The sequence below is a fragment of the Medicago truncatula genome, chromosome 2, assembly GCF_003473485.1.
Source record: "Medicago truncatula cultivar Jemalong A17 chromosome 2, MtrunA17r5.0-ANR, whole genome shotgun sequence".
NCBI classification, from domain to species: Eukaryota; Viridiplantae; Streptophyta; class Magnoliopsida; order Fabales; family Fabaceae; genus Medicago; species Medicago truncatula.
This window is the reverse complement of record NC_053043.1, coordinates 21,963,523-21,986,098: the sequence shown is the minus strand read 5'-3', so window position 1 is coordinate 21,986,098 and position 22,576 is coordinate 21,963,523. Positions and strand designations below refer to the sequence as shown.

At 38.5% G+C, this 22,576-nt stretch overlaps 1 protein-coding gene and 1 long non-coding RNA gene across 2 annotated transcripts; one reads left to right on the top strand and one right to left on the bottom strand.

Annotated features, from left to right (window-relative positions):
* The first annotated feature begins 1,139 nt into the window (after nt 1-1,139).
* On the top strand, nt 1,140-1,579 carry LOC25486722 (uncharacterized). The gene is made up of 2 exons (XR_003009058.2): nt 1,140-1,261; nt 1,363-1,579. It is a non-coding gene; the product is annotated as an uncharacterized lncRNA (long non-coding RNA).
* A 10,140-nt stretch (nt 1,580-11,719) lies between these two features.
* LOC112419391 (uncharacterized) lies at nt 11,720-19,430 on the bottom strand. The gene is made up of 3 exons (XM_039830996.1): nt 16,038-19,430; nt 12,298-15,669; nt 11,720-11,743 (listed from the first exon to the last, which is right to left on the bottom strand). Exons 1-3 carry the CDS (start codon nt 19,428-19,430, stop codon nt 11,720-11,722), a joined length of 6,789 nt encoding a protein of 2,262 aa, XP_039686930.1.
* Nucleotides 19,431-22,576: the final 3,146 nt, after the last annotated feature.

Below are 22,576 nucleotides of genomic sequence, written 5' to 3'. Positions count from 1 at the left end.
CAATCTGGAACAATATATATCACTTAAAAATAAATATTTTATCTAACCAAAAAGTATAAAAATAAAATGCTTATTTGATAATATAGGATAATTGCCCATTGGAACAGCTTTTGGAGTAACTTCTCCTCATGGGCTTAGCAATTTAGTAATTTGGATTGAAATGCATGCCTTTTGATTAATCAAAACATGCATCGTTAGAAATCCCGAAATTTTCATTCTCTCTTAAAGAATTATTATTGATTAAATTTTCATTGTCTTTTCTGGTTTTCCATTTTCTATCATGAAAGGATATACAATTTTGGAAGGGTACTTCTACAGTGCAATTATGAAACTGACTTTTTTAAAAAAGTTATTTTGTTTTTCATAAAACTTCAATTACATTCATATCATTTTAACCCAATACAATAAAAACATATTCAAATCGATCTTACCTTATGTGGTGCGAGTAATTCCGTTCCGAATTAGCTACGAAGATGGAGCAGATGATTAAAGGGTTTGAGAATGTCAAGAACGAGCAAATGGTTACTAAATGGATGTGAAGATCGATTTGATTAAGCAAGACAGTTTTAGGGTTCGAGAATGTGAATTTTGGAGAAGAAGAATTTTTTAGAGAAAGAGATTTGATTAAGCAGATGAATTTTGGAGAGAAACAGTTTTAGGGTTCAAGAATGTGAATTTTGGAGAAGATGAATTTTGATTAAGCAAGACAGTATGGTTGGTGTTGGAGCAGATGAATTTCGGAGAGAAAGGGATGAACAAAATCGATATGGAAAAAAAGATGAAAGATATAATGACACACCTTAAGAACAAATATGTAGTACACCATATAATCTGACGTTGCATTGATTAAATACACAAAAGCTAAATGATTGGTCATAGGATTAACTTTACCAGAAAAGTCATTCTTATGACTTCACCATAAAATTTTCCATTTTTTTGGAAATATTGCAAAAAATTATAAGACACAATTCATAAATTTTTCACATTACCTCCTTACTAAGTGTGACGAATCGACAAATGCAATACATTAATTTATTTAAGAGGCATTTAATAAGTATTCTAAGTTTAGGAAGGGTTTTTTACAACTTCGTAAATGCTAAAAACTATTTAATTAATGTAACAAAAGCATAAGCATTATCAATTATAAATAGATAAAATCTTTGATACATGCAAAGTGGAGGAAATATGACTAATATTATCAAATTTGTTAAGGTTATGATTTACTTTCTTTCTATATTTCTTATTTCAACGTACTTTAAAGGTAAGCCATTTTTTATTCTCTTCAAATTTTCTTCTTTACTAATTGTTGACAATATTGTGTCCCATTTTAACAACATAGTTTATTTACTTTGTTCATTACAGTAAAATTGAGTTGTTTTGAGGATTCTGATTGCCCATATGATATGTGTTATGCTGGTTTTCAACCAAAGTGTGTGAATGGTTGGTGTGACTGTTAGAGAATTCAGCCATGAATTCAATGAGTAGCAACTTAAGAGAGTACACACTGCCATGAACGTTGTATTTTTGATGATGGTAATGAAATGAGATGAAATAAAAAAACAAAATAAATTTTTCTTGATTGCATTCCTCCCTTTTAATTTTGAAGTTATTACAATGACCTATAATTTAAAGGCTTAAATGCAATTTTACCCCCCCTATTTTGATTGAATCTGAATTTTACCCCCCCTATTTTAAAACTTGGAATTTTACCCCCTCTATTTTGATTGAATCGGGATTTTGCCCCCCTTATTTTAAAACTCGGAATTTTACCCCCTCTATTTTACGTTTTTTTAGAATTTTGCCCCCTATTTTAAAATAAAGAACAAAAAAAATACTAAAAAAAATAAAAAAACGATTAGAAAATATTAATTTGGTAAAAAAAATATAAAGAAAACACAAAAAAAACTAAAAAATAAAAAAACAATGAAATTACAAGAAAAAATTAAATTAAGAATACATGAAAAAACTAGTTTGCACCTCTAAATATTTGTTATTTTCATGTATTTTAATACTAGTTTTTTATTTTATTTTTAGAGATCATACTAGTTTTATGCATTTTTTAAGCCTTAATTATTTGTATTAAATGTTTTTTAATGAAAAAATAAAAATAAAACCAAAAAAATACTAAAAAAATGAATAGAAAATACTAGAAAAAATGCATAAAACTAGTATGATCTCTAAAAATAAAATAAAAAACTAGTACGAAAATACATGAAAATAGCAAATAATTAGAGGTGCAAACTAGTTTTTTCATGAATTCTTAATTGAATTTTTCTTGTAATTTCATTGTTTTTCTATTTTTTAGTTTTTTTTTGTTGTGTTTTCTTGTTTTTCTTATATTTTTTTACCAAATTAATATTTTCTAATCGTTTCTTTATTTTTCTAGTATTTTTTGGTTCTTTATTTTAAAATAGGGGGTAAAATTTTGAAAAAGGTAAAATAGAGGGGGTAAAATTCCGAGTTTTAAAATAAGGGGGGTAAAATTCCGAGTTTTAAAATAGGGGGGGTGAAATTCAGATTCAATCAAAATCGGGGGGGTAAAATTGCATTTAAGCCTAATTTAAAAATATCACTTTTTCTTGCAAACTATTAACTATATGATACATATTAAAATAAATAATAATTGTACTCAAAAAATTCATCACAAACCAATAGAAGAGAACACAATCCTTTAGGTAAATTATTTTACAGTCACATTATATCTTCACATTATATTTTTAAACGATTTCATATACTTTTTATACCCTTATTAAAAAAATTATTATTTTCTCTGAGGATCTAAATCAATTAAATGTTAATATTCTATGATTTCTACTATAGCTGGATAAATACCCGTCCATCGCACAAGATTGTTATAAATAATTGTTATTATGTTAATTATTAGTAAATTATATAATGAATAATATATTTTATTAATTATAAAAATATGATATAAAGTTTAACTGATACAATTGAAATTAAAAGACATATGTAGTAGAAAATATATTTTTCATTGAGCTGCTAATTCTTTACTCACAAACATTTATTCCATGAGTGCTTTTATAATAAATCACAATTAATGACACACAATTCACTAATACATTATAATTAGTAACCTATTGTCCCATAAGTCTTAGCTCAACGGACAAAAATGCTGACATTGTTAGGCCGGACTGAAGGTGAAAAACACAAGAAGGGTTGAATTGTGTTTTCTATTTCTCTTAAAAAATACTTCTTCTGATAAAACTTCAGAAGCAGTTTGATTGCTTCTGATGAAATGATCAGAGTCAGATTGCAGCGGAAAAGAACAGAGCAGAGAAAAGAAAGACAAAGACACAAGCAGTTATCCTGGTTCCTTCCACAACACGGAAGTAGTCCAGTCCCCCTTGCACTTCCAAGGAGATTTCACTATAATCACAAAGATTACAACTGCTCAATACTTTCTAAGTATGAGACTTCACAAAAATGCTCAAGCACACACGCAAGAGTCTTCCAATGCTCAAGCACTAAGCAAGAGACTTCTAATGCTCAAGCACGCAGGCAAGAGACTTCTAATCAAACAAAAATACAGAGAATTGAGTTTGAATTGAACACTTGATATACAATCAGTGGTGTTCACAATACAATACAGAAAAGACTCTAGACTTTGAATTTCTAAGATGTATCAAATCAGTGCAGAAATTCAGTGTGCTTTGTAGAATCAAATTGACAGAGTTTTGGCGTTTTTGAACTTATGTATCTCTATATACAATCTTCAAGTCTTCACTCCTTTATATAGAGGCGTGAAAGAGACGTTGAGATAATCAGCACGTCTAAAGAGTCGTTTGAAATCCTTTGATTATCCACCAGTGATCCTTTGCCTGATTTGGGTGTAGTCCTTTGAAGAATAAGCTTCAAATTCATTCTCATCTTGAGTGTACAAATTCTGCAGGCATGGCTATTGTTTTGTCTTGTAGCGTAGACAGAAAACAGAGTAGTGGAGGTAGTGGTTGTACACTTGTACTTTGTCAACTCTATTAATGAGAGACAAGTGCTCAGTGCTATCCATATATCCGTTGATACCTCCCTTTCAATTCTTCGTTCTTCTTTGATAAGACTGAATTGAGAATCAGCTACTTTGAATCTTCAGTTTGATTAAAGGATCAAACGTAGCTTCTGGTGAAGATATTGCTTCTGATGAAAACTTTTGCTTCTGATGACCTTCTGCTTCTGATGACGTCATCTCTTCAGAAGCACTTCAGCTTCAGGAGCAGTTTTCTTCAGATGCTCAGAATTTCTTTTTCTTTCCATTGTTCTTCCAAGACCTATTGAAATAACTTGAGTAGCCTTTGGTCCTGTACACTTGAACAATTATTAGTAATAACCAATTGACAATTTTTAATACCTTGTTATCATCAAAACTTAATAAGGTTCATTGTGAAACACATTTTGTTCCAACAATCTCCCCCTTTTTGATGATGACAAACAATAGTATTTAAAATGTTCAATTGTTGTTGATCTAATTAATAAGTTGACCACTGGGATAGAGGTTTGTAAGCTCCCCCTGAGTCTAATAGATCTTTAAGGTGAGGTTTGTAAGCTCCCCCTAAGTTCTATTCTTATTAATTAAATTTCAATAAAATACTCATAAAATCAAATCAGAAGTATTTAAAAGAAATTTAGAAGTGGTTGTAGTGGGGCTCAGTGCCTTAAAAATACTATACATTTACTCCCCCTTTTGTCATCAACAAAAAGAATAGAAACAAAAGAAAGAGTATCAGAGCAAAACAAAACAAAAGAATAAACATATAATCTTTAAAAATAGTATTTCAGAGCAAGCAGCATTAAATATCATCAGAGTTAAAGCTTGTAAAACATATTGAAGGTGAAAAAGCACAAGATCCAGAAACAATGATAATATATATATAGAAAAGTTGAGATACAAATGCAGTGCAACTAAAGTACTTAGAACAAAAAATTAAAACAAGCAAAAAAAATGTGCAACTAAGGTTGGGTTTGCTTGTACATCTGTTCCAATAGATACTTGATTTGCTCATCCTTCTTTTTGAGTAGCTCATCTTTTTCCCTCAATCTTCTTTTGTACCCAGCATGAATTCTTGTTGCCCTTGAGATGTACTCTTCTTCTGGATAGAAAGGAGTGATGTCCAGCAGAGGCACGTAATTCAGCTCTTTCACTCTAGCTGCTTCATGCATATCATCCAACATCTTTTGCAGCATGGCAGAGTGAGATGAGACACACTTTGAACTAAGCTTATCCAGCAGGTCATCAAAACTCTTTTTCAGATCCATCCATTGATCAAGATAGTGAATAGGAGGTACAGGAACTGTTCTGCGAAGAATCAGTGTCTGAATCTCATCACTAAGCTTGATTAACTGTTCATCAATATACTCAGATTCAAGGATATAGTCAGGGATGGTTGAAGGTTCAGATTGAGTTGTATGAGATGTGGAAGGTTGGTCAGAGGCTAAATCTATTATTGGTGGTTCTGGTTGTTGTTCTGGTTCTGTTGATTGATGGTCAGAAGCAACTTGTTCAGAAGCAACTTGTTCAGAAGCATCTTGTTCAGGAACAGTTTGCTCAGGAACATTTTGCTCAGGAACAGTTTGCTCAGGGATGGTTTCTGTTTGTTGGTTTTCTAACACAGTCTTTCCAGGGACTGTCTTAGAGGCCTTTGTAGGTGTAGGTTGCATTTCACCACCTAAGTGTTTTTCTAAATTGTGAATGGTTGAGGATTCTTGTTGTTGTTGGGGGATTTCTGAAGTAGTTGCTTCTGAAACTACTTCAGAGGCTCTTTGTGGAGTTTGGTTATTTGGTGAGTTTGTTTGGGTGGGTTCAGGTTGTTGTATACTAACAGGTTCTGGAATATCTGGATATAGTGGATGAGTAGTAGGCAAATTGAATTTCTCACACAGTTTAATCCTATTTTTGGAAAATTCTATTTGAGTTCTCTCATAGTCAAGTGTTCCATATTCTGTTAGTTTGGTAGGTTTGGTTTTTAGAAGTTTGTCTATGTGTTGGCTAAGGGGTTGGTCATCTGATTCTGTGGATGATGAAGAGGGTGAAGAGGGTAGATATGGAATCTGAGTATAGATGTCAGGTTTGGATGAATTACCTGAAGATTGAGCTTCTGGATGAACTGCTTCTGGAGCTTTTGAAACTGGTTCTGATGAAGTTGCTCCTGAAGCTTGCTTATTCTTCAAGGCTTGAGAAATCAGAGTTGCTCCATACTGAACAGTTTCTAACTCAGACGCTAAAGCAGCAATGTCAGGAGTAGGCACATACCCTGCAGCCTTGAGACGCTCATCCCTTTCTTTCTCAAACACTTCCTTCAACCTTTTCTTCTCTGCTATCTTGGATGCAGAGTACTCCTTAGCATACTGCTTTAGTTCTTCAGTCATTTCAAAACTGGGCATGACTATAGGCTCTGAAGTTATAGTCCTTTTTGCCTTCTTGGGGCTTGAGTCTTCATCCCAGTTTTCTTCCAGTTCTTCCAACATTTCTGCCCTTCGTCCTTCAGCTGTCTTCAGATTCCTTGAAGATCTCTTCCTTTTGATGGTCTTAAGAGCAGCTTCTCTTTTCTTCTTGGGACTTAGAGGCTCTTCAGCAGCTTGCTCAGAGCCTGTTTGTTCAGAAGCAGGCTGTTCTGCTGTTTCTTGAGCATTCCTTGTCCTTTTTGAGATAAGAGGGACATCATCCAAATCCTCCATTTCCTCAAGAATGGTGGACATAGCAGATTTTTCCTTCTTGGCTTTCTTATGCTTCTGAGCACCCTCCTCAGTAGCATCTTCAGCAAGGTATTCTTCCTTGGTGATCTGCTTCTTCTTAGATTTTCTGCCTTTGGCCACAGGCAGATCACCACCATACATTTCTTCAGGGACATCTTTCAAGCTGATCTTCTGATTGTAGGTTTTGTAGAAGTCCAAGATGTAGGCTCTCTGCACATCCAGGGGATCCTTCTTGCAGATGGGGATGTGATGAGTGACTAGATCAGATATTGCATCAGATTCACGCATATCAGAATCTAGTTTCTTGAGAGCATTTGCTGGAATCAGTTTCATCTTCACAAGTGTTGATGCATTGATTATCTTCCCAGTTACTGCTCCCAGCTTTTGGTTATCATAGATGCCCACATCCTTCAAGGCACTTAGAAGTCCTCCTTCTTGAAAGATTACAGAGAGTAGTCTTCCATAAGGAACAAACTTTCTGTTTTCCATTTGACTCTTCTTTAGTTCCTTGATCATGTATTTGAACATGTACTTTGGAACATTCATCGTTGTTTCCTGAGTGATGGTGTGATGCAGAAAGACTTTGTGACCAAGTGAAGGTTGATCATTTCCTCCACCTTTGGGAAAGATGTTCTCATTCTGGATCTTCAGCAGCATTTTCTTCTCAATGCTCAAAGTGCTGTAAGGTTGAGCAACCTTAGACCCATAGATGGTCTCATTGACAATTTCCTTCCAAGAGCTGGTTCTTGGATTAGGAATTTCTTCTCCAAAGTATTTGCCAGAAGTATCCCTTCCCATGGCTTGAGCAATAATCTGCTCATTTATGGTTACAGGAATACCCATGACATTTGATCTAATCTCTGTGCCGGTGAAGGAGAGTAGACCCATTTCTTCTCTGGTTTTTCCCTTTAGAGTAGGATCAACCAGAATCAGTTGAGCTTCTTCCTGTCTAGCAGCTTCAATGTCAAAGACTGAAGCCCTTACCCAGAATTGTCTGACCAGAACTTCATAAGTTGGACCATTGAGAAGACTGAAGTAACCCATCATCTTCTGCTTCTTGTAGAATCTTACCAAGTCGCACCCATGGTGAGTTAGAGAAGCGAAATCCACTGGATTTTCCGCTTGAATGATTAACTCCCATTCCTCAATAGACATAGTTCTTCCTTTGATTTCATATGCTGGAGTATCTATATCCATATTTGATGAAGAACCACCAGCAGAACTTGAAGATGCCATAGATTTGAAGTAGTTTTAGGGTTCTAAGGTGTTTTGAGAGGATGAGTGAATGCGCTTACTTTCGCAGAGGGTTGAGAAGAAAATAGAAAGTGTTTGTTGTGAAGTGAGTAGTGTGTGAATTGACTTAGTGTTTTTATTAAAACGTTTGTGTCGCGTCATTTTTTGGAGATCAAGGCTATTTGATTAGCTTTTGACTCGCTAATTTATTTCACGACTGAACATTTAATTTTATTAAGAAAAGGGGAAAAAAGTTCAAACTACCCCATTTTGAAAAGATTTTGGGTTCGGGGGTTAGTTACATAAAAGGAAGGTGTTAGCACCCTTTATGTCCGTAGTACTCTACGGGAACCTCTTGGTTTTATTTAATTCAATGTGCTATAACTTGCTTGCTTTTGAAAAGAAGGAATTAATGTGATGAAAAAGAAAATAAGGTGAGACCTAATTTATCTACATTTTTTATTGTTTGAAAGGACATGGTCCTCTGCCTACGTACCCGTGAAGGATCAAAACCTCGTAGTTCGGGGTAGAAATTGACGTTTGATTGGTTTTGTGTTTTTTATTAGTTTTGAAAAAGGTTTTAAAAATAAAAGCCAAGTGGCAGAATAGGAATGGATTTGTGTTTTTTAATTTAAATGAAAATAGACTCAAAGTATAGTTAAATTGATTGATATTTGATTAAGAAAATAAAATAAAAAGGACGATCACTTGATTTAGGATCAAGGTTTATTATAAAAAAGTATTTTTATGATTTTTTGGTTATTTGCATGTTTTTGTTATTTTTTGAATAATTGCTAAACTAACGGAGCAAGAAAATAAAACGTAATAACCTAAGCAGAAAAGTAGAGCATACACCCACACACGCACACATGCACCTAAACTATTACAAAAAAACCTATTTACATTCTAAGGTCTGCAAAAAAATAAATGACAAGAAAAAGTAAATAAATTATTTACATCAAGGCCTAATTTACATTCTAACATGCATGAGAGAACATAAATTAATAATTACAATGCTAAACGATAAATAAAATGTATGCAAGACTTGAAAGAAATAAATAAAAGGTTCAATCACAAGGTGGGAGGTGTAGCAGTATTATGGGGTGTGCAGAAAGTAAAAAACAGGTTTGGGCCTAGATAGAGACGGAGCGGGTCATGGGTTAAGCCTGGCGGGTCGACCCGGATTTGAGAGGTATATAAAGGGTGTAAACCCTAATTTCCTCATTTTTCTTTTCCTCCTTCTCTCTCTTCCGCCTCCTTCTCTCTCTAGCTCTCTGTCCTCTCTCTTCCCTCTTCTTCTCCGACGGTGGGATGGTGGTTCCGGCGGTGGTTGGCCGGCCAGTGCGGCGGCGCCACCACGCCGGAACCCTAATTTAATTTTTTTTGCATTTTTTTTTCGCTTATCTTCTCCTACTCCCTTTTCTTTCTTCAGTTCTAGACCTAGATTTTCGAAAACGTACACACAGAGACCTAGATCTAAAGGTAAAAGAAAGTACTACCTCTTTTTCTCTTGTGAATCCGGCTCTATTTATGGTGCTGGCTTGCGATGTAGTGTATGTGTCTGGTTCCGTGTGCACGTCGAGTTGTGCTTGATCTGTTGTTGTGGTGTTGCTTCCTGTGCGTGTGTGTTTGTTGTGTTGCGCGCCTCTCTCTGTGTTGTGGTATGGCTTCCTGTGCGTGTGTGTTTGTTGTGTTGCGCGCCTCTCTCTGTGTTTTTTTTCGTGTTTTCTTTGTGTTGTGCAGGTCTCTATTTATAGAGTGAGGTTGAGGCTAGGGTTTGTTAAATACGAGCATAAAAGCTGTGGCTTGAGGAGAAGAAAAAGGTATTTCCGTTCCTGAACTTGTGACTGATGCGCGTGAATTGGATTGGGACTGCCTCTGTGTGACAGGCTGTGTAAATTGGATGAGGATGAATGAAGGAAGACGGTTTGTGTTTGATGCGCGTGAACTTGGACTGTTTTGGACATTTTTGAGGCTTTGGACAATTTTGGGACTTAATTAAAAAAAGAAAAAAATTAATAATAAAAGGATAATATCTACATTTTTGGTTTTAAATAAAAAAGAAAAATTTAAAATGGGACTAAAAGAAATTTAATCTAATCTTGGACTAAAAATTAAAATTAGAATTCTAAACTAAAAATTTGAAAGATGGAAATAAATAATTAAAGACTGAGAGAAGAGGGCCCGACTCGGAAACAAAATGAGGTATTTTAAAATACCTCCCTGCCGAATTTTTCACTGAAATGTGAGTCTGGTTCGAGTTCGAAGACGTGTGTCAGTGGGACCTTTGGTCAAAATTTGGGGTATGACAGATGCCCCTATTTAAGTTTTTTCGCTCAGAGATTCGAAGGTAAAATCTTTGACTCGACGAGCCGAAAGACTTAAATACAAAAGTGCACCAATTTTGACCTAGGATGTTTATGAATGCTCATGATTTAATTATGAATGTATGATGACAATGACGGCTCGACTGGAATGAAAGACACTGGGATACCCAAATTCTTCGAAGAAAGGGATCCGACTTTACTGGGGAATCTGGTTTCACTGGGGAAAATGGTTGTTCCTCATCGTCTCGATGTCTCGAAACAAAGTGCAATGGTTCAGACTCCAATGTCCATTTGTGGACTTGGTTTTAAAAATGAAATAATAGAAGGATACAAGTTATTTGTTGGTTGAAATTGGCCACTTGTTGCAGGCTGTTCGTTGGTTGGAACTGGTCGCTGGGCATAAAGATAAAAGATCGACGTGAGTTGTTCGTTGGTTAGAACTGGTTACTCGAAAGAAAGTAGACATAAGCTAATCGTTTGTTGGAATCGGTCGCTGGGCATAAAGATAAAAGATTGACATGAGTTGTTCGTTCGTTGGAACTGGTTGCTCGAAAGGAAAAAAAACTGACATAGGCTATTCGTTTGTTGGAATCGGTCGCTGGGCATAAAGATAAAAGATTGACATGAGTTGTTCGTTCGTTGGAACTGGTCACTTGAAAAGTTGGATTGGTGACATCTCTGGAACAGCTATGCTGGGGATGATACTTAAAGTTGAAGTTGACATCAAGATTAACTAGCGCCATGACTAGTACGGCTTTCCGCCGGGGATGACACTTCGAAACTAAAGTTGAAATTGACATTGATTAGTGACATGACTTAGCACGGTTTTTGCCGGGCATGACACCTTTGAAATTTGAAATTGAAATGGAAGATGTCTTACTCGTAGAAACTTGCGGCTTGACGCAATGGTAAACTAAGACTGAACCGAAGTGATATGGCCGAATCGATTGATGAGTTTATGTATGAATTAATGTCGTGCGTATGTTGTGTACGCACGAATGCATGATTATCAGTAAATGCATGATTGTTACGAGTTTGTGGTTGTATGAGTGCATGGAAGCGTTGATGTGATGAATGCATGCGTGTATGTATGAACGTGATTTTGACGACCATGTCTTTTGTAGGTGATAGACGGAACTCGATGAGGCAGAATATGGTATGTAAGGTGGGAAATGGATTGGCACTTTTGTACTACACTCTTCGCAACAATTTTGTGAACAAATTTCGAAGAAGAAGTCGCTATTTGCAAGCCGGCACAGAGTGTCGCTCCATTGATATGCCTTGGCAGTCATGCCTCTTTTGGAAGAAGTCCTTAACCCTTATTTGGACTACCTTTTCGGGCTCTTAGTCCCCCGGGATGCTTATTTTTGTATTTGTTTATTCAGAGACTTTCCTTAGTGTCGAGCCACGCTTTTAGCAGGATCTAACCTCTCTTGAGTTGGTATATGCCTTTCTTACTCCCGAGTGCCAAGCTGTATCTATTTGTTTATGCTTTTTATAATGTTTTAGAAATCTGTTTCAAAATATTATCATCAATAAAAGAGGAAAAAAATTCGCGAAACAAAACAAATAGGAATCAAAAGAGAGATAAAGGCTCAAAGTTTATTGATCGAATGACGCTATGCCAATGGCATGACTTCATGGAGTTCTTTACAAAGTTTGAAAAGAAATGGTAATTTAAAAGGGAAAGGTACGTTGAACTTCATAACCCTATCCTTCTCTAACAACTTTGAAATCCGTTATCTTGCGGCTCGAATACTTTTGATAGCAGGTATGCCCCAAGTGTATCTGTGCTTGACTGGATGCAGTTACTTTGTCTTTTTCTTTTAATCCTTAACTTTTGCATAGACTGCCCTTTCGGGTTTTCACTCTATCAGGATGATGATCTCTGTTTATTGTCTCTAATTTTTGCCTGGACCGCCCTTTCGGGTTTTCAGTCCACCGAGATGCTCATTTTTGCCTAAGCCGCCCTTTTCGGGTTTTCGACTTACCGAGCTGTTCTTTAAGATTTTTAGACAAAGTATTTCTTGACTGCATCCGTGTTCACAGGTCGTGGTAGTTCTTCACCGTCCATGGTTTGTAGAGTCATGGCACCACCTGAGAAGGCTTTTTTAACAACATACGGACCTTCATAATTAGGAGCCCACTTGCCTCGGGAGTCTGGTTGGAAAGAGAAAATCTTTTTGAGCACAAGATCACCTTCTTTAAACTTACGGGGGCGAACTTTCTTGTCAAAGGCCTGTTTCATCCTTTTTTGATATAATTGTCCGTGACATAGGGCTGTCATGCGCTTTTCTTCAATTAGATTCAACTGGTCGTATCTATTCTGAACCCATTCAGCTTCCGATAAGTCAGCCTCCATTAGGACTCTCAATGATGGAATTTCGACTTCTACAGGAAGTACTGCCTCCATGCCATATACCAGGGAGAAAGGAGTTGCACCTGTTGATGTGCGTACAGAAGTACGATATCCATGTAATGCAAAGGGAAGCATTTCATGCCAATCTTTATAAGTTACCACCATCTTCTGGACAATCCTCTTTATATTCTTATTTGCAGCTTCGACGACACCATTCATTTGAGGTCTGTAAGGTGAATAGTTATGGTGCTCGATCTTGAAATCATCACACAATTCTTTCATCATCTTGTTGTTTAGATTTGTTCCGTTGTCGGTGATGATCCGGTTGGGGATGCCATAACGACAAATGATATGATTCTTGATAAATTTGACCACCACTTGCTTGGTCACATTAGCATACGATGCGGCCTCAACCCACTTAGTGAAGTAGTCAATAGCCACTAGGATGAAACGGTGTCCATTTGAAGCTTTGGGTTCAATCCTTCCGATCATGTCGATGCCCCACATAGAGAAAGGCCACGGAGAGGAAAGTAAATTGAGTGTAGTTGGCGGCACATGAATCTTGTCGGCGTATATCTGACACTTGTGACACTTTCTGGTATGCTTGTAGCAATCTGATTCCATTGTCATCCAGTAGTAGCCTGCTCGCAATATCTTTTTAGCCATTGTGTGCCCATTAGGATGAATTCCGAAGGATCCTTCGTGTATTTCATGTATCAATAAATCAGCTTCATATTTGTCTACACATCTGAGCAAGACTGTGTCAAAGTTTCTTTTGTACAAGATATCCCCATTCAGGAAGAAATTACTAGATAATCTTCTGAGAGTCTTTTTATCTTTGTTGGATGCTCCAGGAGGATACTCTCGAGTTTGGAGAAACACCTTAATATCATGAAACCAAGGTTTATCGTCGAAAACTGCTTCAGCGGCAAACACATAAGCGGGTCTATCAAGGAATTTGACACTGATTAGTGGCACGTCATTGTGATGATTCACCTTGATCATTGAAGACAAAGTAGCCAAGGCATCAGCCATCTGATTCTCATCCCGAGGGATATGATGTAATTCCACTTTGTTGAAGAAAGTCAATAAACGTCTTGCATAGTCTCGATAAGGTATCAGTCCTGCGTGAAGAGTTTCCCATTTTCCTTTGATCTGGTTGATTACAAGAGCTAAATCTCCATATATTTCGATGTTCTTGATTCTTAGATCAATGGCTTCTTCAATACCCATGATGCAGGCTTCATATTCAGCGATGTTGTTCGTGCAGTCAAACCGGAGTCTTGCTGTGAAAGGGATGTGAGCACCCTTAGGAGTAAGGAGTACTGCCCCTATGCCGTTGCCGTATACATTGACAGCCCCATCAAATATCAAACCCCACACTGAATCTGGATCAGGACCTTCTCCGAATAGTGGCTCGTCGCAATCTTTCATCTTTAGATACATAATCTCTTCATCAGGAAAGTCAAACTTGATAGGCCGATAGTCTTCAAGTGGTTGGTGAGCTAAGTGATCAGCAAGAATACTGCCTTTAATTGCCTTCAGGGAACGGTACTCGATATCATATTCAGATAGTAGCATCTGCCACCGTGCAATCCTTCCTGTCAAAGCGGGCTTCTCAAATATGTACTTGATTGGATCCATTTTAGATACCAGCCAAGTAGTGTGATTAATCATATAATGACGGAGGCGTTTGGCAGCCCAGGCTAGAGCACAACATGTCTTCTCGAGCATGGAGTAGCGAGATTCACATTCAGTAAACTTTTTGCTTAAATAATAAATGGCGTGCTCTTTTCTTCCGGTTTCATCTTGTTGTCCGAGCACACAACCCATGGAATTTTCTAGCACTGTTAGGTACATGATCAAAGGTCTTCCTTCAACTGGAGGGATGAGAATCGGTGGTTCTAGCAAGTACTTTTTTATGCTGTCAAAAGCCTTCTGGCAATCTTCGGTCCACACAATACCTTGTTCTTTGCGGAGTAGTTTGAATATCGGCCCACAAGTTGCAGTCATATGAGAAATGAACCGGGAGATGTAATTTAGTCGTCCAAGAAAACCCCTCACTTCTTTTTCTGTTCTCGGAGCAGGCATCTCTCTGATGGCTTTGACTTTGTCAGGATCTACTTCGATGCCTTTCTGGCTGACGATGAAGCCTAGAAGCTTTCCGGATCTAACACCAAAAGTGCATTTGTTGGGATTTAGACGAAGTTTGTACCTCCTCAGGCGCTGGAACATCTTCTGTAGATACTTGACATGGTCTTCTTCAGTAATCGACTTGACTATCATATCATCCACATAGACCTCAATCTCTTTATGTATCATATCGTGGAAAAGAGTAGTCATACCCCTCTGATAAGTAGCTCCTGCATTGATTAAACCGAACGGCATTACTTTGTAACAAAAAGTGCCCCAAGGTGTAATAAATGATGTTTTCTCTCTATCTTCGGGTGCCATCTTGATTTGATTATAACCGGAGAATCCATCCATGAATGAGAAGACTTTAGACTTTGCAGTACTGTCAACCAACACGTCAATATGAGGTAAAGGAAAGTCGTCTTTCGGGCTAGCTTTGTTTAAATCACGGTAGTCAACACACATTCTGACCTTACCATCTTTCTTTGGAACAGGCACTATGTTAGCTAACCATTGGGGGTAATTTGATGTGATGAGGAAACCAGCGTCGATCTGTTTCTGTACCTCTTCTTTGATTTTGAGAGCCATGTCAGGACGTGTTCTTCTCAACTTTTGTTTAACTGGCGGACACTCAGGTTTCAAAGGTAGGTGATGCACCACAATATTAGTGTCTAGACCCGGCATATCTTGGTAGGACCAGGCAAACACATCAACATATTCTTTGAGGAGCTCTATCACTTGCTTTTTAACACTTGTTTCGAGCGATGCCCCAACCTTGATTTCTTTCTTGTCTTCTTTGGTGCCCAAGTTAATCACTTCTAGCTCGTCCCCATAAGGCTGAATGGTCTTCCTCTCTTGTTCGAGTAGTCGAGAGATTTCGTCAGGGATCTCTTCATTCTCTTCTTCCTCCGCCTCATACACAGGGAACTCAAAGTTGGGAGAGATCATAGGGTTATGTTGTTCAACGGGTTCGTTGATTTCTAATCTGCACATGTGATGGATGATATTTAGGAAAAAAAAAGATACATGCAGATTTTTTGAAAATTTATGTTGGGTTTTTTGTATTACCACTTTTCAGAAAAGCATAAAAGAAAATGAGACAAAACATCGGGAAAAAAAAACGACATTTTTATTTTATTGACGATAGTTTCTTGAAATAAAAAGCCCTAGATAAGTTCACTTTCGCTTGGGGCGGGGCGAAAGGATGTTTTTTTGAAAAGAAAAGCATAAACTAGACAAATGCATTACTTGGACAAGTGAGCAATAAAAGGAACATCTACAGCAACCCAATTGTGGCTGGATACTCCTGGTGTTATAAAACCTCGTGGCACACTTTCAGGATCATCTTCAATAATTGCATGGATAAAGCCCGAACTGTGGAAAGTGCCTTTCTTTGCTGTGGACAAACTAGTAGATGGGAAGAAACCCAAACCTTCTCGGTGCTTGTTTTCTGGAAGCTCTATCAGCTTTCCCCAGCTTGTGGACCCCCCTGCTTGTATGACCTTCTGAGCATCTCTTAGAGACGAGATAGAGGCTTCATTCCTCTTGGTATTCTTATCTTCTATAGTAAACCCTTGAAAAGGTGTCCCTTCGACATCGTCTGCCCCAATGAAAGAGAAAGATGACAGATGACTCACCAATAAAGCCTCTTCACCGTTTACAGTTACTAGCTTCCCATTCTTCACAAACTTCAGCTTTTGATGCAGCGTGGATGTGACAGCCCCTGCCTCGTGAATCCAGGGTCGACCCAGTAGGCAACTATACGAAGCTTGAATGTCCATGACTTGAAAATTAACTTGGAAAACTTGTGGCCCAACTGTGATAGGTAGAACCACCTCTCCAAGGACATCCTTCCTCGAGCCATCAAAAGCTTTCACCATTACCCCACTTCGTCTCAAAGGTGCGCCTTGGTAAGCGAGTTGGGCATAAGTTGTTTTGGACAACACATTCAAAGATGATCCAGTATCCACCAGCACATTTGACAAAGCATCGGTTTTACAGTTTACAGATATATGCAGCGCCCGATTATGGTTCCTTCCTTCTGCTGGGAGCTCTTCATCACTGAAACTCAAGTTGTTGCATGCAGTGATGTTCCCTACTATTCCGCCAAACTGACCCACCGTTACATCATAATCCACAAAAGCTTGTTCTAAGACCTTCATTAATGCATCTTTATAGGCCTCAGAATTTAGTAATAAAGACATTATGGATATTTTGGATGGGGTCTGCATCAGTTGGTCAACAACCCTGTACTCGCTCTTCTTTATTAACTTGAGAATCTCATCAAACTCTGCACTTGTACCAGCCTCTTTGGGTTGATCCACTTCTTTGGCGATACCAGCATCTTTAGTCCGAACCTCCTTGTTTACTGTAGCACCAATCTTCTTTGGGAACACTATGGGAACAACGCGCCCATTTCTCAGAACTCTACTGTCTTCAACAATATTATCCACACTAGACAAAGGCGGTATTGGAACCTCATGACCCTCTTCAATCATGGTGGCATTGTATTTGTATGGAATGGCTTTTTCAGAAGCATATGGTAGTGGACCCGGTAAGCAGATCACCAGAGGGGTGATAGTTGACTTTCGACTGTCATAAAATACCTCCAAAGGCCCTTCGGGAGTTATTACACACACATCATCACACTTCCTTTCGACCACAAGCTCTCCTCGGTCTAGAAGCCCTTGAATATCATTTCTTACTTTCTGACATCCTCCGGAGTTCATAAGGCATATTTCACAGAGATCATGATTATGCTCAAAAAGGTTGACTTTGCATAACTTGGCATGTAACGGGACCAAGGGTGTCCTGATATGTTGAACATTCAGAATGGGACGAGTCTTTTGACAATCTTCGATCATGTTGACTGTTGCGGCACCATGATTCGGCAATGGGTTTGTTTGAGTATTTGGCGCCGAGTCTGTGAAAGTTATTTTTCCATCATTGATCAACCTCTGCACTGTGCTTTTAAAGGCATAACAAGTTTCAATGTTATGGCCACGGCCCCCTTCATGGAAGTCACAAGTTTGGTCAAGTCTATACCAAGATGGTAGTTTTTCTGGGATCGGAGGAGCTGTTCTAGTTTGGACAAGGTTTTTCTTGAGTAAGCCGGGAAGTAATTCTGCATAGGTGACTGGTATTGGGTTAATCGGCATTCTTGGTGGTCGAGGTTGTTGTGGGCGTTGTTGATAAGGTTGTTGTTGGAAATTTTGTTGAGGGTATTGTTGGTATGGGTATTGTTGGTATGGTTGTTGTTGGTATGGTTGTTGTGTATTTTGTGGTGAAGGATTTTGTGGGAATTGAGGATATTGTGGTATTTGAGGATATTGTGGTATCTGAGGATATTGCGGTAAGTGAGGATGGTTATTTGTTTGTTGAAAAGGGTGAGAGGTGGGTGTGATGGCAGCAATGTGTTGATAGGCTGGATAAGTTTGTTGAGGCCTTCCATGAGTCACCATACCGACTTCTTGCTCTTTCTTCCTCGGGAAATGGTTCCCGGTCTTCTTGGTCCCACTGGCAGGAGTTGCATTCTTTACTAAGCGTCCTTCTCGGACTCCTTCTTCTAACTGTACTCCCATACCAACCATCTCCGCGAAGCTCTTTGGTGTACTCCCGACCATCTTTTTGTAATAAAAATGATTCAGAGTTTTTAGGAAGAGCTTGGTCATCTCTTTCTCCTCAATGCGTGGGCTGACTTGGGCAGCGGTGTCTCTCCACCGTTGGGCGTACTCTTTGAACGTCTCTTTATCTCCCTGAGTCATGGCTTGGAGATCACTTCGGTCCGGAGTCATGTCTACATTGTAACTGTACTGTTCCACAAAAGCTTCACAAAGGTCACGGAAAGTTTGAACCCTTGTTTTTTCTAGGTTTGTGTACCACTTTGAAGCAGGGCCAGTCAAGCTTTCTTGGAAGTAGTAGATAAGAATCTGATCATCTTGGGCATACGCAGGCATCCTTCTCACATACATTTTTAGATGTTCCTCAGGGCAAGAACTCCCTTTGTATTTCTCGAAATCTGGGATCTTGAATTTGTGAGGCACCTGCACACTTGGTACCAAACAGAGATCGTACGCAGTCTTCCCAAATTTCCCTTTTTCATGGAGAGCTTTCATGTCTCGGCGTAGTTCATCATACTTTTCTCGTAGGTCGCTTACTCCCTCGTAAGCCTCTGCATTCCCTGAATGAAAGATAGGCTCTTCAGTTTGCGGAATTGTATGTATCACAGGTGCTGAGTAGGTCATGGTGGCTGGAGTGACCCTCATGGCAGGTAGGGGTACTTGAGCCGTGTACTGGTGAGTGGGCATCTGAGCTTCACAAGTGATAGGACGAAATATCTCCCCAGCAGTGAAAGGTGGAAACCAAGGCGTGGAACGTTGCGGAGCGGACTGCGTTGGAGTGTCAGCACATAGTGTCCAAGAAGAAGATGCCTCGGCCTGAGTTCTGACAGGAGGAGGAAGTGGAGGTGCTTGTGATCGGGCCTGCGCCTCTGTTAGGGCCTGAGCTTGAGTTTGCGCTTGTGCCAATGCTTGCGCTTGTGCCTGAATCTGTACTTGAGCTTGAGTCTGAGCTTCCGCCATTGTTTTTATTAATTCAGCCATCTCGTCCATCTTAGTCTGCATGGCTGTCATTTCTTCACGAAGTACCCGATTTTCTTGCTCAAGATAATCCATCTTCTTCTTTACGTTTGCTCGAGTGTAGTGAGTACGGGTTGACTTGTAGATGACACGTGGGGCCACCTTTTGAAACGAGTTGACCTTTTTCTCTCTGGAAAAGAAAGTTTGTGTGAGACTTTGACTTGAGACTATGAAATGCAGGATGATGCATGATGTTTATGCAAAAATATAGACGTATTTTTTATCGAAGGACTTATGGAAAGTATTTTTGTAAATATCATAGTTGAGAGTTCCATTGGATAATTTACATACTACGAGATAATTCCCTTTCTAAACAACGAAGCCAAGGGATAGACTTTGCAAAAATAAAATAAGATAAATATCTAACTTAAAGCTAAGAACAAAAATAAAAGAAAAACTGGGAACTCTCGAGCTCTTTGAAGTAGACTATTCATCAGAATCTGAATGTGCATCCTTGAAGAACTCCCAACGCTCCCCTGCGCTGATAAATTGTGATAGCCTTGTGCTCTGAGCTCGGATCTGAACATTCTTTTTTACTATTTGTCGTCTCAACTTGTGAACCTCATGCCCTCGTTGCTCTATCTCACCACTCATAGTTTCCATCTTGAGCATAGCTTCATCATACCTCCTTTTCCAAGTAGCACCCACATATTCTGATCGGGCCAACTTCTCTTGACATTCCTCCACAGTTGCGGGGGCCAAGGGTAAAGCCGGCGCTGGGGTTGTTGAAGATAGGTACCTCGGCAAATGATATGGTAAGACCAGATCGGAAGCTCTATTGATGACCCATTGAGTGTAAGACCCCTGTAAAGAGTCTGATCTCCTCGCCAATTGGCTTCTATTGAGTGTGCGAATGGCATACCATGCTTGGACAAATCTCCCTCTTTTGTTTGAAGGATCTTCATGGTTGAAGTAGAATTCACCCTGTAAGTAGATATTATCTGGCTTAGCTTCCATTGGACATCCGAACTGACGTTTGGCAAGGATAGGATTGTAGCTGATTCCTCCTTGCGTACCGAGAAGGGGTACATTTGAGTATTCTCCACAACTGACAATGATGTTCGTGAAGTTACAAGCGGCACGGTACCAGGTTATGTCGGATGGGGTAAGGGACATGATTCTTTTGGGCCAGGAGAGATTTTCTGGGTTGGCTTGAAAGGAATGAGTCTGAGGTAAGTGGGAGGCAAACCATTTGTATAGTAAAGGTGCGCAACCAAGGATAGCTCCACGACCTACTTGGGTTCGATCGTGAATGGAATGATATATATCAGCTAACAATGTGGGGACTGGGTTCTTTGTGAGGAAAATTTGAATGGCATGGATGTCAACATAGTTATCAATATTTGGGAACAATACTAGGCCATAGATGAGCAAAGCTAGGATAGAGTAGAAGGCCTCAACATTGTTTGTTTTGGAAAAATCGGAGGCTTGTTGGTAAAGAAATTTAGTAGGTAAGCTTGGGAGATTCCCCTTTAGGGTGAGTTTTTCTTTTATGAGAGAGGTTTTGAGGTGGAGGGCGTTTGCAATAGTGGCAGCTTTGGGAAAGGGTTCTAAGCCAGTAAAAGGTACCTTATCAAGTACGGGTAGGCCAATTAAGTGGGAGTATTCTTCGAGGGTAGGCATAAGCTGGTAGTCGGGAAAGGTGAAACAGTGGTAAGCAGGGTCATAGAACTGGACCAAGGTCTCCAAGCACCCCTTATCGATATTTGTCCAGAGGACACCAAGCAACTTCCCATGACGATCACAAAAGTTCTCCAAGCTAGTTACTTCAAATGCAAGCTTCTTTAAGTTCTCTAGATCCAATTTCCTGAATGTAAACTTCCTAGTATTTCTTCTTTCCATGCCTATGATATTTGCAAAAACAGTATAAGTCCTTCGATATTTTTGATGAAAAAAAAGATGAAATTATGAATGAATGCATGTATGCATGATTATGCATAGGTTAAGCTCACCATGTTGGAGTTTAAAGGTAATAACCCCCATTTGGTAAGGACTATGGTTTTATTTGTACCTGTATCACGGGTTCTATCCAGTTCCCAAAGTCATCAACTACCTCCGAATGTTATCAGGTTACAAGACTACTCTTGATCCAATAATATCCGTAGGAAAGTTTCATTTGAGTGTAGTATCGCGTATCAACTAATTCAAGACTACTCTTGATTAGCCACCGCACTACGTCCTAAAAGGCTAAGATGGGTTAAGGGTAACTAAAGGTCCTCAACTTCGACGGTCACTTGAAAATATAGTGCCAACACGACTATTCATGCCAACACAAATTACTTTCAAGATCCCTCCATTGAGTGGGGTTGTACCACATGAACCTAAACACGAGACTTGACTCTCGGAAAGGCACTTTGGTTATACCACCGTCCTATCTTATGTTTCTCTCAAGCCCGGGTGTAGGGCTTTATCTCACCACTCATATTTAAGAAGAAGGGAAGAAAGAGAGAAAAGAGAAGATAAAAGATATGTACAATTATTTCCATCTTTATTTTTATTTTTGTTTTAAGCAAGATATAGCACAAAAAATTAAATAAAGCCAAGTTAGGCTCAACCCTCTTAGGGGATCCCCAGTGAAGTCGCCATTTCTGTCGCGTCATTTTTTGGAGATCAAGGCTATTTGATTAGCTTTTGACTCGCTAATTTATTTCACGACTGAACATTTAATTTTATTAAGAAAAGGGGAAAAAAGTTCAAACTACCCCATTTTGAAAAGATTTTGGGTTCGGGGGTTAGTTACATAAAAGGAAGGTGTTAGCACCCTTTATGTCCGTAGTACTCTACGGGAACCTCTTGGTTTTATTTAATTCAATGTGCTATAACTTGCTTGCTTTTGAAAAGAAGGAATTAATGTGATGAAAAAGAAAATAAGGTGAGACCTAATTTATCTACATTTTTTATTGTTTGAAAGGACATGGTCCTCTGCCTACGTACCCGTGAAGGATCAAAACCTCGTAGTTCGGGGTAGAAATTGACGTTTGATTGGTTTTGTGTTTTTTATTAGTTTTGAAAAAGGTTTTAAAAATAAAAGCCAAGTGGCAAAATAGGAATGGATTTGTGTTTTTTAATTTAAATGAAAATAGACTCAAAGTATAGTTAAATTGATTGATATTTGATTAAGAAAATAAAATAAAAAGGACGATCACTTGATTTAGGATCAAGGTTTATTATAAAAAAGTATT